Raw genomic sequence first — 14717 nt, forward strand, 5'->3', positions numbered from 1 at the left:
GCCCCACTCAGGCTGGTCAGACACACACAAGGCTGCTCTGTGGCATTCAGAGAGCACGTTTATTTACAAAGCGCTTTACAAACATCAGCTTATGCCTCCCCACAGCCCCTGCGAGGTAGGTCAGTAGTCATATCTACAGTTTACAGATGGGGAAATTGAGGCACGGAATGGGGGTGTGGCCTGCCCCATTTTAAAGAGATTTTCCCACCCACCCATCAAAAAATAATGAAATTAACAAAAAGGAATTGCTCCTCCAACCCAAAATACATGTTCTTCCTCTGAACTGTAGAAGTTGGAAGCACCCCTGATCTAGCAGTGCCTCGTCCTCAGGGGGCAGCCTGACCCAGAGCCACAGGAACCTCAACCCCAAGGGCTGTTGTTCAACCTTGCAGATTGTCACTGGCCTAGGCTGAGCAGGACCCACCAGTGAGGCCTGAAAGTTACAGGAAGAAGGGCTGAGGTGCCTTCATTCTGAAGACATTGGGTCAGGCAGGGATAGGACCCCACAGAGAATAGGGCAGGGATGGGCAGATCCCAGTTCACGGAAGCTCAGAGCACACATCAAGGAAGTCATAGTGGGAGGCATCATGAGCAAAATATCCCCAGGGCTGATGAGGGGGCAGCAGGGTGGTGGAGGGGGCTAGAGTCCCATCTGGGGAGGACGAGTCTGATGTGCCCAGTCTCCCCAGGACCCTCAGGGGCCAGGCCAGGTGGGATTCCAGATGCCAAGCCCCAGTGCACCCTCTATCCATGTCAAGAGGAAGCCACACTGCCAGGTGGAAACCTTGGCCAGCCACAGGCTCTGCAGGGTCTCGCTCATCTCTGCCAAGGGCTGGGACAGAGTCTGGGGCTTGAGCCTGGAGTCAAGGAGCTTGAGCCTGGGTCCTCTCGAGTTGTCAGTTCTGAGCCCCTGTCACTCTACCAGGCAGTGCCAGACTCACAGCACAGGCCTGTAGGACCCTGTGGAGGTGGGCTACGCTGCAGTCTTGCTAAGCTCCTCCTTGGCCCACAGCCTGCCCATCCGACATGGTGAGAGGCCCTGCCCACAGTGGAAGGGAGCACCAAGGTGGCGCAGTGCCCACCCTAGTGCTTTCCCCGCGGGAGCTGTAGTGGAGCAGAGTTAGGGGCACAGGTCTTCGTCCTCAGTGCTGAGCCTGGCCCTGAGTGCACAATGTGGGCCCCAGGCCAGGGGCCCCGCTATCTTGACTCCAGTCCCTCCAGGTACTCCAGGGCCACATCATAGCAAAAGTGGTACTGATCCTGGGGAGAGGGAGAGAAGGAATCATGAGCCTGGTCCCTCTCTGGTATCACGGAAAGGGATAATGGGGGCCCAGAGGGCAAGTAGGAGCCCTGGTCAAATGGGTATAACTGTGTTGGCACCATTAGATCAGAGCCCAAAGCCCAAAAAGGGGGAGCCAGGTGGAGGACAGCGGTGCCAAGGGACTGGCTGGGTCTGGCCTGGGAAGCTGGAAGTGGTTGGGAAGGGGACATGGTCTCTCACCAGGGTTTCCACCATATTGGGCTTGTAGTTCCTAAGTGTTTTGGCAGCAAAGAAAACGTCCACCAGGTTGTGGCAGCGGATCATCTCCAGGACTGTGGCACAGGCGCAGAAGGTACCACTGCGGCCGCCCCCATTTCTAAATGAGACACACAGAAAGCTTGTGGTGGGGCTCAGGAGGGGTTGGCCTGGGGCTGGAACATCAAAAGTGACCAGGGAAGCAAGAGGGAGGAGGGTCAGGGACAAGCAGCCCAGAGGTGAGGAGCAGAGCCAGGGAACCCCAGACAGGAGGGGCGGGGCTTAGGAAACCTAGGAGAGAGAGATCTGGGAGCACAGAGGTGAGGGGAGGGGTCGGGAACCCAGGAGGGAAGGGCAGGGAGCCCCAAATGGGAGGGGCGGGGCCTAGGGAACCCAGGAGGGTGGGGTCAGGGAGTCCAGAAGGGACGGGAGGGGCCAAGGGAACCCAGTAGGGTGGGGTCTGGGAGCTCAGTCACTAGGACTGGCCTCGGAAGCCTGGGGGCAGCTAGGGAGCCAGCCTCTAGGAGGAAGACAGCAGGTTCTGAGGGAAAGGAGGCTAGATACACTCCGAGAGAATGCCACTGAGACAAAGACACAGACGAAGGAGGGCAGCAGAGCAGCAAGCAAACCCCAGAGAGCAGGATGGAAAATGAATACCCCAAACACCAGTCACCCCCAGCAACACAGACACGTGGTGAAAATTCACGCACACACTCACACTCCGAGGCAAACCGGCAGCCAAACATACAGAGACACTTCCTATCCCGTCTCCTCTCCCTCTTCTGTTCCCTGTGACATCAGGGTGTGGGGTTCCCCTTGGGAGAGGGGGGATGGCCTAGGCCCCCAGCCCCCATTTTGAGGGGTCTCTCCCACTAGGACCAAAGGCCCCTGGAGGGCCAGGCCCCGCCAGACTCAGCTCCCTATCCCTGTACCCGGTATGCCTGGGCTGGCACTGGAAAGGTCGGTAAGCGCTGAGAGCATGAGAAAGTGGGGGTCAAAGGAGCAACTGCACCCCGACAGGAGTGAACACATGAATTTATGAATGGGGCAAGTGAAGGAATGAATGAACAAGGCTGCATGCATGCATGCATGAACAAAGACTGGAATTCTTTTGGCTTCAAGTATGCTACTGTCTCATGCAGTAAACAATTCTGACAGGACTCTAATTCAATTGGCAAAGTCAAACAGCACACAGAGGGTGCTGGGCAGTTGTTCAGGGTTGAGTCTACACCCTGGAAGCTGACCGGATTCCTCCAGGGAAGACGGGGCCATCCCTCCTTGGCTGCGCAGCGTCCAGGCCACAGCCATCTAGAGGCCCCAAGGGGTGGTGTTCAGGGCCCACCTGGCAGCCCTCTCTCAGACCCGGCCTCTGCCCCCAGCCCCCGCCCTCCCACCCCGCCACTGGCCCGCACTCACAGGCAGTGCACAATGGTCCGCCCATCCCCACTCTCCGCCTGCCACCGGTCCACCTCGGCCAGCAGGTGCAGGAAGGCTTTCTTGGAGTCAGGCGTGTCCCGGTACGCAGACCAGCGCAGGAACTGGAAGTGCCTCACCAGCAGGTGCCCCTCCTGCAGCTGAGGGCACAGGCAGCCAGCAAGGGAGGATGTGAGTCCCGGGGTTACTGGGCCCCATGCTGACCTCAAGAGGGTCTAATGAGGCTGATACCCCAGCCACCACCTAGGTTCTCAGCACAGGGCGCCCAGATTGCTCACCCGAGAGACATTCTGCACCCGGAAGACACGGGCCACCAAGTCTTCATCCACCGAGCCCGACACGAACTCCACCTCCATGAGGCCATACTGCTGCCGGCCAGGCTCTGGCCAGTACTGCAGGCACGGCTAGGAGTATAGATAGAGAGGGGAGAGCTGAGCAGAGCCAGGCCAGGGAAGCTGCTGCTCCTACCCACCCCACACTGGCCCTGAGCTCCCACACAGCCTGACCCAATCACTCCTAAACCACCTGCAGAGTCCCCTGTCCAGTCCCGCCACTCCCCCATGAGAATGCAGAGCTCACCTGCCCCAACGCATTCTGCACTGACCTGCTCAGGTCAGCAGAGACAAACCTTCACAGGTACACTGACAATCCTGGCTGTGCGGCTCCATAGCTACACTAAACATGCATTCACGTATGCACACACCTGCATGAGGCTGCCTTCTTCCAGGGATAACCCTCGGATCACCCCACTCACCCCATCACCCCCACCCCCAGCCTTCTTCTCACGGCCTTGCTCTCCAACATCAGCTCACAGAGGTGGGGTGTCCCCGATGCTGTAGCACAGCTCAGAACCCCTACTCCTGCCTTAGGACCCCACCATGGAGTCAGGGTCCCACATGCACCCTCCCCTCTGGGCCAGACTGGAGACGGTAGAGGGATGAAGGAGGTACCCCACACACATACGGATGCACATCCTCCAGGCCAGTAGGTCCACAGCCTCAGCTTCCAGTCTCAGCTCTGCCTGGAGTCCAGGCAAGGTTCTTCCTTCCTCTGGGCCCTCCGTTTCTCCATTTGTGAAATAGTCCCCAAGCTCCCCCAGATGATTCCATGCTCCACCCTCTTCCCTCTCTGACCATGCCCACAAAGAGGACACTACCTTCTTTTTGCCTAGGGTCCTGGCAATTCTTCGTGTTCGGGCCTTTGCACATGCTGCTTCCTCTCCATGGATCATTCATCCCCCCTATCTTCACCTAGTTAACTCTACCCTCCCTACACATCTCAGCTCAAATATTACCTCCTCCAGAAGCCTTCCCTGATACACTATCCCCAGGCCTCTCTGCATCCCAGTGCCAGCTCCATGATAGCCCCTTCCCTCTGTGCCGTCACTATCGGTTTTTGCACCCTACTTCCCCTTGGACCAGGAGATCTGAGAGGGGTGGTGTGTTTCTTCTTCTGTCTCCCCACTGCCTACTGCAGCACCTGGCAGGGAGTGGCCAGTGAAGAAAGGTAGCTGAATGAAGGAGCAAATGGGGACCACTGAATGACATCTGTATGAGCCTCCCTCTAGGTCCTTCCCCTCCACTTTAGCAAGGGCCAGTTCTTCCCACACGGGATGCCCCACAGATCCCTGCCCAGGGCAAGAGCCCATTAGCCGGCAGTCCTGTCATTTATACCATGTGCCTGACTCATAAAGAGCCCAGTTAGCAAGTCTTCTCAGCCTCTAAGAGACTGTCAGGCTCATTTTACAGCAACTCTTCCTGGCTGCCTAAGACAGGGAATTGAAGGGAGGCCCAGAGATCTAAGGGATATGGCCACGTGGGACTGGAAGGCTGAAAATCTGCACTTCCTGGGAGCGCCAGCTTTGGGAGCCCCAAAAGGAAACTGGGGCAGCCCTCAAGCAGAGGCCACGGAGCAACCTCAACAGCAACTTCATTATCTTCATTCCTGCCATGCACTTAGCAGCTACTATGTGCTGGGCAGGAAAAAAACTGAGGCTCAAAGAGGCAAATGAACTTACCCAAGATCAGTCAAAAAGTAAGAAGGCTGGAATTTTGCTCAGCCTCAATGACCCCCACAGCAGGCAGTGAGTGAGTCCCCGGGCTCTGGAAGAAGGCAACCTAGGGGAGGGGCATAGTCTTGCCACTTCCCAGATATGTAGGTCTCAATCTTTTCACCCAAAGCCCATAAGTGCAAAGCAGAGTCCTGGGCATACAGCAGGCGCTCAATAGAAAGCAGCTATTTCCCTCCAATCTGACAGCTTCCTTCTACAGATGAGAAAACCAAGGCTCTGGGAGGGAATGGGACCATCCAAAGTCACTCAATAAATAGGTGGCACGACTGGGATCCAACCCTGGGCTTTTGGGACATGCCCTTGAGCCCACCAGGCCCTGGGCAGCGGAGTCCTCACCCAGGCAGTGTTGGACTGGTGCAGCTGGTTGAGCATGACAATGGAGGTGCACCCGTAGTCGTAGACTAGCCGCCAGAAGTCAGGCGTGGTGCTCTGCAGTGGGTGTAAGGTCACGATGAAGGCTGCGCTCCGCGTGTAGCTCTGCAGGGAAACCAGGTCTTAGTGGGGCTTGCCCACCACCCCGCCACAGCTGTCATCCCCTCTGCCCACCCTGAGCTGGACAGCTCTCCCCTCAGGGCCAGGCTGCCTCCAGGGATCCACTTCAGAGCTTGGCTAGCTCACTGAGGCCTGAATTGACAAGGTACACAGCCCCACCAGGCCACTGATACCCAAGCCCATGGCCCCTGGAACTAAATATTAAAGGTTCCCAAATGTGTGGCGATGGAGACTTGTGCATGATAGTTAGAGGCTGCCCAAGCTTGTTCTCTGCCTCAGGGCCTTAGCACCTGCTATTCCTGTCACCTAGAACAAATTTCCAAATGTTTACACAATTCTCCCCCTCCTTCCTTTTGGCTCTTTAACAGTTACCTCCTCAAAGAGATGTCAAAAAAGAGACCTCCTTACCACTTCACCAAAAACAGCCATATTCACACTCCAAAGCTCAGTATATATTTCTTCTGTCTGGGTGCTTTTTGTAGAAATTACCAGCATCTGACATGCCACTGTATCTTTGTTTACTGACTGTCCCAACCCATTACCCACATACCAGGCTCAGGAGAACAGAGTTTTGGGGGTATGGCCTGCACTCAGCACACTGTAGGAGCTCAATAAATATTTTTGAATAAATACATCCCTAAGTCCCTTCCAATTCCATGGATGAAGGGTCTGAGACCCCAACCCAGGGTCCCAGACCAGTGACAGGCACTGACTCTGCTCCCCGTCCCAACCTCATGCCAACCTGGTCCCGACCGAACCGTCAGCGTTGCCCCTGGCTCCTGAGTCTCCCCAATCCTGCTGCCTGCTGCCTGAGGGAGTCCCAGAGCCCAGCCCACCCCAAGCCCTCACGTCAGTCAGCGCTGCATTGATGTAGTTGTTGGGGTCCCCGTCGGTGGAGATAAGGAAGGGCAGGCAGCGGTCGGGCGGCAGGACGTCCATGCTGCGGTTCTTGTCTCGGTTCCGGGGCAGCAGGGCGATGCTGCACTCCTCCACATCCAGGGGTGGTGTGACCGAGTTCAGTGTCTACAAGGAGTGGAAGGAGAAGTGGGGTCGGCAGGGTGGGGGAGGTATGGATGCCCAGTGTTGGCTGGGCCTCCTCACAGCCCCAAGAAGGAGACTGAGCTGGGTTGTTAACCCCATTTTATGGATGGAGAACTGAGGTTCAGAGAGAAAGGGGAGAGGGCAGGGACCCCATTCCCCATCTCTGGATGGTGTAGGCCCTGAACAGAGCTCTGGAGACCCCAGTCTGGCTCCTCACTCCCCGTGTAACCTTAGACATGCGACTGTATGTCTCAGCACTATTTTATCAGTTGTCAGGTGGGATAATAATATGCCTGCCTCGAGGGGCTGTTGGGAGGATTGAGTGAGATCCTGCCAAGGACCGAGCACTGAGCTTGGCACATGCAAGGCTCCATATGTGAAAGGCACAGTGAGGATCATTACTAGCTCATTGGAGGCTTTCAGGGAGACATGGCCTGAAGCCCCACATCTTCCAAAAGGTGGAGTCTGGGGACCTGGCGGAGGTGGTCAGCCCTGTCAGAACAGAATGAAGTCTGGGGCACCTGGCACACAGCCAACCTGGGACTCTAGGTTATCTCCTCCACCTCATGCTTCCTACCGCCTGATCCATGGGGTCTCAGCTTGTTTTGCTTGTCCTTGGGGATCCCTAAGAGGGAACTTCAGTCTCTCATGATCCCCAACAGAGCTCCACAAATCACAGGCAGCATTTTCTGTGATACCAGTCTTTGCAGATATCTAAAGGTGCCATTCCGCTGAACCCTGGCAGGAACCTGGAGTGTAGAGGACATCTGGGAGATCCCTGGGTAGCTCAGTGGTTTGGCGCCTGCCTTCAGCCCAGGGCGTGATCCTGGAGTCCCGGGATTGAGCCCCATATCAGGCTCCCTTCATGGAGGCTGCTTCTCCCTCTGTTTGTGTCTCTGCCTCTCTCTCTGTGTGTCTTTCATGAATAAATAGATTAAATCTTAAAAAAAAAAAAGAGGACATCTGGGCCCCCTGCCTGCCCACTGACTATTCTGGAACTTCTCTGGAGAACCAGACTTCCTCCATCTCTGTCATGTGACATGCTAAGAGTGGCTCCACCCTCGGACCCAGGCCTGGCCCTAATCAATATGTTCCTACTCTCTGGCCCCAGTGACTGGCTCACGGGTAGCCCAGGAGAATCTGGTCTAGGACTTCTATTGGGGCTGTAGGGAATCCTTTTTCCAGTCTCCTAACAGTAGGGATGACGTGAGCCTGGCACTGCTGGGGCCCAGGGTATGAGTCTGAGAAAGAGGCCAAAAACAGAGGAAAGCAGAGCCAAAAATGAACAGAGACTGTATCTTGGCGTCATTACTTAAGCCCCTGGACCCAGCCATCCTCGGAAGTTTCAGTTATAAGAGTCATTGAGCTGGATTTCTGTCACTTGTGACCAAAAGGATCCTGATGAATACAAACACTACGAGGGCAATATTGACTTTCTTTCCTGGATAAGAAAACCAAAGCCTGGGGAGGTAATGTGAGTGCTCAAGGCTACTCACAGGTCTTCACTGAGCCAGGACTTGAACTGGGGCTTCCTTGAATTCAAAGCATGGGTTCTCAACCACTTGGAGGGACCACCTCCTCCACCATCTCCAAGTCCTTCCCAGCAGCCCTACTCTGTTCTTCTCTGTCTTGGCTCTCAGTGACTCCTATAACACTAAGGACTTCCCGATACACACACACACACACACACTCACAACACACACACACACACACACACACAGCTATACATACACACTCCTGCCCCACCTGGAACTCTTCCCGCAGCTGCGAGGAATTACTCTGAGGATCAATGCGGATCATCTCCTTGTAGGTGGCCTTGAACTCGCTGACAGGGATGGTGGTCTCACCGCACAGGCAGGCCTCCAGGATTGCATCGTGAATGAAGATGTACTGCTCCTGGAACAGGAGGAGAGAATATAAGGAATTAGGAGGGGGCTAAAACCTAGAGATTTGGGGGTGATGGCAGCAGGAATCAGGCCAAACTATTGGCAGGGGTGCTGGAGTCCAACCACCTGTTACTACAGGTTGGACCAACCCTACTTGAAACAACCTTCACAGATATGTTCTCTTACCTCATATTTCATCCCTATAATACCCTGTAAGAAGCTCTGAAGGTGGGGGGAGAGCCCAGAGTCACACATCTTTTTTTTTTTTAATTTTATATATTTATTCATGAGAGAGACATAGAAAGAGGCAGAGACATAGGCAGAGGGAGAAACAGGCTTCCTGTAGGGAGCCCAATGTTGTGGGACCCAATCCCGGGACTCCGGGATCATGACCTGAGCCAAAGGCAGATGCTCAGCCACTGAGCCACCCAGGTGCCCCCCAGAGTCACACATCTAATGAGGATACAAACTGCAGTAGACCTCACCAGCAGAACCTATGACCTTGGCCCAATGCTGTTTGACCTCACCCAACTGAACACAGTGGAGCTGACTCTGCAAAGACCCTCAGAGGTTGGCAGGCCAACCTCCTGGATCTCAGCTCTAAGGACACCCCTCTGACACACTCCACCAGCTTTGAGTTCCTCCGTAAGGGGCCCAAATCCTGGAGCAGGTAGGGAGGGAGGGCTGTGTCCCCTACCTCCGTCTGGATCATGTTGACACGCCGGGAGCAGAGGGTCTTCACACAGTTGTAAATGTCCACAACGCCCTCACACTCGGCCATGTCTAGCATCACATCCAGAACAATGTAGCAGCCTGTACGGCCTGTGCCCGCACTGGGGAGAGAGCAGCCAGGTGCCCCATCAGAGCCCGGGAAGGGAGCCCAGGACCAAGAGGAGGGGAAGAGGGAGCCTGGGGTATCTGGCCATGTCTACACCTGACATAGGCTGGGGGACAGAGAGACATGCCACCCCACTGACAAGGAGGAGCTGGGGAGAAGTCTGTGGCAGGAGCTGTGGCAAAATGTGATGGGCCTCGGAAAGCAGGGGAGGAAAAGGGTAGTCACTGAGCTGGGCAGAGGACAAAGGCGATGCTCAGAGCTTAATCCAAGAATGTTCTTGCCTCCTGGATATCCTCAAATCCACACAAATCCTTCAAAGCCCCACACACTCATACTTGCTCACATGCTCAGTGGAGCCTCCCCAACCCTCCCAGCAGATGTCATTCTTTTGAGCTCCCAGAGGAATCTGGGCAGGCTCTTAAACACTCTTCCTGCATCGTGGTCATCCTTGAGGTGGCTGTCTCAGCGACCCGGCTGGGAGCTCAGCCAGAGCTGGGTCAGGTCAGACCCATCTCTGGGATGCTCATGCTCAGCACCATGTTGAGCAGAGTCAAGGCGCAGACACAGAACAAAAACGACACCAGAATTTCAAGCTTGAAAATGGTGGTGTCAAAGCATTGACAAGAACACATAGTAGCAAGTCTCCCACACACCCCCACTGGGGGCTGAAATTAGTACCACCAGTTTGGGAAACTGTTTGGCAGCATCTACCAAAGCTGAATGTTTGCCGGGCAGCAATTCCACTCCTACGTATGTACCCTCCCCCAGAAATGCATCCATATACTGGCCCCCAGACATGCCCTAGAACGTTCTTAGCAACACTATTCATAATAGCTCAACACTGGAAACAACCCAAAAATCTATCAATAGCAGACCGGATAAACACATTGTGGTTTACTCAACCAGTAGAATATGATATAATATGGATGAATCTTATAAACATAAAGTTGAGAGGAAGAAGTCACACACCAAAGAGCACACACTGTATGATTCCATTTATACAAAGTTCAAAACACACAAAATGAATTCATGCTTTAGAAGTCAGGATAGAGATTGCTCTGGGAGCGCCGAGATGGGTACAGACTGGAAGGGGGCTCAAGGGGGCTTTGGGATGCTGCTAATGTTCTATTTCTTGATCTGAGCAGTGCTGGTTATTTCACAGGTATGTTTAATCTATGAAAATCAATAAAATTATATATACTTACTAGGTGTACACTTTTCTTTAAGTATATTATACCTCAATGAAATCTTATTTTTTAAGATTTTATTTATTTGACAGAGAGAGACCCAGTGAGCCCATGCAGGGGGAATGGCAGGAGAGGTAGAAGCAGGCTCCCCGCTGAGCAGGGAGCCTGATATGGGGCTCAATCCCAGGACCCTGAGATCATGACCTGAGCTGAAGGTAGACGCTTAACCGACTGAGCCACCTAGATGCCCCGAAATCTTATTTTAAAGACAGTATCTGCAAGAAGCCCAAGGAAACCAAAGAGAAGTGATCTGCGGGGGAGGAGGGGAGGGATTCTGTTATGTGGCATTTGGAAATCTGAGAGGAATCCAAGCAGAGGAGCCAGGACAAGATACAGAGACCAAGGACCTGTGGGCTTAGGGCAATGAGTGAAACCACAGGGTCAGAGGTTAGGCTTCCTAGGAGGAGAGTGGGGCAGAAACAGGACAGGGTACCTCAGAAACAAGAGAAAGATGTGGAGCCAGAGAGAAAGCAGAGCAGAGGAAAAGCAACTGGGGTTACAGGGGCCAAGCAAGGCAGGACTTGGAACAGAAAGGAGTGATGGTCAGGAGCTGCACAGGTGTGAAGGCCAAGCAGTGAGGAAAGCCCACAGCATTTGGAGAAGAGAGGGCAAAGTCCTTCCTAGCACCCAGGCCAAACCTAGCACACAGGTGTGCAATGCACACTCGCTGAATGGAAGCAAATGGAACTCAACCTGCCTGGTGCCTCGCCAAGCCCTCCCCCACCCCACCCCACACCCACCCATCTCCTGTGCCTCCCTCAGCCTCTAGACCCGGGGCCTCCATGGGTCTTGGGCAGCACATGAGGGTGCCAGCCTCAGAGCCAAAGGGCCCTTGGGCATCCGTCTCTCCTGTCCTCTGGCTCTAAGCAGGATGAACCCAAACCAATCCCACGCCTTGTCCTCTTCTCCTTGGGATTCCCAGCACCTCACCTGCAGTGGATGACAACAGGCCCAGCATCGGGTGGGGTAGAGGCCTTCACACGCCGGATAAAGGCCAGCAGCCCTGTGGCATGGTAGGGGACGCCGTGCTCTGGCCATGCTGTGAAGTGGAACTGGCGGACCTCGTGCCGGGCAGAGTAGCCTCTCTGGGGAGACAGTCAGAGTCACTGCTGGCATCCATTAGACACCTGCTGGGTGCCAAGCAGCCGTGACGAGTATCCCACCGCAGGATCTCAATCAATTAATCCCAATGATAAACTTATGAGTGGGTATTAATGACTCACTGTACCAGCAAGAAAACCAAAGCCCAAAGAGAAGAAGTTGCTTGGCCAACGTTAGACAAGACAAATACTATAGAGGAGTGGGGCCAGGGCCTGCCGGACGCCTAAGCTGTCTGCCAATCACCTGCCTCTGCCTCCACATTGCTGTGCAACCCAAGAGATAGATCACTTTGACTCTCTGGTCTTAGCCTACAGGGGGAAAGTGTCTCCTTTGAGGATTGTTAAAGAGGATAAATGGGATCACAGACAGGAGGACTCAGGCAGTCACTGGCCATGCGGCCCCGAGAGGGATGCAGCACTCCACCTCACTTTATTTGTACAACAGGACTAATGGAAACACCTCATCCCAGAGTTTTCCAGGGCTTAACCAACATGTGCTACGGGCTCCACACCATGCCCAGCAGAGCGGACCAGCCTTGCCTGCTACCGTTATTTCCAACATCTCGATGTCCTCTTGGAGTCCCCAGCAAAGGTAGTCCCCATCCCGTCTTCCCACCATGCCCCCTGCAGTTACAGAGCAGCTGCCTTGCTGGGGAGGACAACGGAGCCCTCCTCACCCCTCCTGCTCCGCACTGGGAAGCAGGGAGGTGGCCTCTGCCCCGCCTCTTCAGGCACCCCTGGAGGGACCAGGTGGCAGGAGACTCACCCGCTCCAGGGCGAAGGTGCGCACGACATACTCAGCTAGAGTCTCCGTCTTCACCAGCGTGATCTGGATGTCCCCATACATTTCCGAGTCCTCCGGCCAGTACCGAGAGCATTTCACCTGGAGTCCCCACAGGCAGGCTCGGTGGGCTCTTTGCTGGGCCCCACCTTGGCCCGCCTTACCCCCTCACGGTAAAGCCCTGCTTACCCTGCCCACCTCCACCAGCTTGGTGATCATGACAATGCTGGAACAGTGCTCCTGCCACACCATGCGCCAGAAGTCGTAGACCATCTCGGGCTTCGGCCCTGGGGCGCAGAGGGTGCTAGTCCCAGGGCCAGCACACCTGCCACCCAGCACCACCACCCCAGGCCGGGAGGCTCCTGAGCCCCAGTGAGGGCTTCATGTACACCCCACACACCACCCCACCTAGCGTGCCGCTCATGCCTGGAGGGCCCGGGGTGGGGGGCAGTATGAGGGAGGGCCTGGCACGAGACCCCAGTCATCCCAAGTGAAACCCAGCAGGTAGAACTTGAGGGCTAGGTCCTCAGTGTACGGCACAAGTCTCCCGGATGAATGCACAAATGAACGGCTGGGTAGAGGTGATGGGGAAGATAGCCAGAGGGACCCAGGCAGCCCCCAGACCAAGACGCATGATCTACACTTGGCAGGACTGAGTGAGCCTGCCTACCCCTCTGCATGCACCACCTCAGAGACAGACAGATGGCCAAGGGAACTACAGATGCACTGAGCACATTGGGGAGACGCAAACACAAAGAGGGGGCAGAGATTGGTGGCCAGATTTCAGAAGACCCAGCCAGACAGTGGGACTCAGGCATAGAGACAGCAGGGAGGCAGACAGGGAGTCAAGCAGGTCAGGAGAAAGGCAGAAAGGCAGCAGATGGCATTCAGCAAGCGGGCACACACGGTTAGAGGGGCAGGTACCTTGAGTGGCTATGAAGTGGTTTGATCTGTGGTAGCCCTGGAACGGAAGAGGGTGCAGTGAGACCCCAGGGAGCAGCCCCTCGCTCCCTCAGATCTTACCTCCTCTGCCCTCCTCTCCCAGATGCAGCACATACACAGCCACAGCCAGCTGCCCGCCCTCTTCCCTAGAACCCCCTAACCTGAGGGGTGGAGGGGACAGGGAGCCTGTCCTCCCAGCTCCCCAGTAAGGACAGAAAAGCAGCTGGGACACCAGTGTCTTGGGTTGAAACCCATCTTTGTTGTGTGACCCCACAGAGACATGACTCCTTTATGAGCCTATAGGGTCTCCCCACCCATAAACTGGGGAGATTATCTATAATCAGCTTATAGGCTGTTTGGATACAAATAAAGTCCACGGAGACCCTGCCCAGGTTACCAGAGGGTCCCCAGACCCCACCCAGGCTGGGTCTCATCAGCCATCCTAGGCCACTCGGGGCAACCAGATGGGCAGTGCCCATTCCCTATTATATGTCACCCAGAGCTTGGGGGACCCAGGGACCCAGATGAAGGCTTCAGGTTGGAAGCAAATGAGCACATGGGTTACTCACAGCCCTCAGATAAAATGGTTTTTACATCTTTAAAATCAATAATAATAATTTTTGAGGCCCTATTATGATCACATACTGTGCTAAGCACTTTACCTGCATGATCTCCCACAAAAGAGAGGGCAAGATCTGTTTCACCCTCCATCCCCAGAGCCTTCAGGCTGTGAAGAGGAACCAGCCAGCCCCAACACCCACCCCGGGGCCACAGCCAACCCTGCTGTCCGGCCCACATGTGACACCTAGGGCACCAAGGCAACCCCAGGGGAGAGGTAAAACATGCTACTGCACTGACACAGGAGAGAACAATCAAGGTTGCATAGCTCATGGCAAGTTCACACCTGCAACCCAGCTCCCTGCACCTCAGGCCCCGGAGGGAGCCCTGCAATCAGACTGCCAGGGTTCAGGTCCCAGCTCAACCTCTTGCTAGCCATGTACCCTCAAGCAAATTCCTTCATTTCTCTATGCCTCGATTTTCGCATCTACAAAATGGGACTGATCATAGTATTTACCTCCTCTGGCTGTTGTGAGGAGTAAACAAAGGAACATACCATGTCAAGGGTGTTCTGGCACCACAGCCAGCACAAAGTCAGCACTTCATCAATGGTACCTCTTATTCTGGCTACTATTTCAAGTTCAAAGAGTTTCCCCGAAGATTCAAATAGTACGGATGTCAAGAATTCCTAGGGCAGAGGGTGGTTTGCTCCAGGGGTTAGGAATCTGAGCCTGGGGAGTCAGGGTGACGTGGGTTCCCTGCAAAGAGCCACTAAGTGACCCAGGCCACTAAAAGGGCCTTCCTCAGTCTT

The 14717-nt window shown here is 54.9% G+C and overlaps 1 protein-coding gene across 6 annotated transcripts in view; it reads right to left on the bottom strand.

Annotated features, from left to right (window-relative positions):
* Positions 1-40: 40 nt before the first annotated feature.
* The window catches only part of PTPRU (protein tyrosine phosphatase receptor type U), a 78445-nt gene continuing 63768 nt past the window's right edge, over positions 41-14717 (bottom strand). For 5 of the 6 annotated variants that reach the window (XM_077898809.1, XM_077898808.1, XM_077898812.1 and 2 more), the window contains 12 exons: positions 13331-13367; positions 12596-12693; positions 12392-12508; positions 11456-11610; positions 9138-9273; positions 8301-8450; positions 6363-6536; positions 5358-5498; positions 3229-3354; positions 2933-3090; positions 1502-1637; positions 41-1260 (listed from right to left, as the gene is read on the bottom strand). In XM_077898809.1, the coding sequence (XP_077754935.1) occupies positions 1198-1260; positions 1502-1637; positions 2933-3090; positions 3229-3354; positions 5358-5498; positions 6363-6536; positions 8301-8450; positions 9138-9273; positions 11456-11610; positions 12392-12508; positions 12596-12693; positions 13331-13367 (1491 nt within the window). In that variant the 3' untranslated portion in view covers positions 41-1197. The remainder of the gene's footprint in view (positions 1261-1501; positions 1638-2932; positions 3091-3228; positions 3355-5357; positions 5499-6362; positions 6537-8300; positions 8451-9137; positions 9274-11455; positions 11611-12391; positions 12509-12595; positions 12694-13330; positions 13368-14717) is intronic. The other variant, XM_077898814.1, reaches the window with a different exon arrangement.

This window comes from Canis aureus, chromosome 5 (genome assembly GCF_053574225.1).
Source record: "Canis aureus isolate CA01 chromosome 5, VMU_Caureus_v.1.0, whole genome shotgun sequence".
NCBI classification, from domain to species: Eukaryota; Metazoa; Chordata; class Mammalia; order Carnivora; family Canidae; genus Canis; species Canis aureus.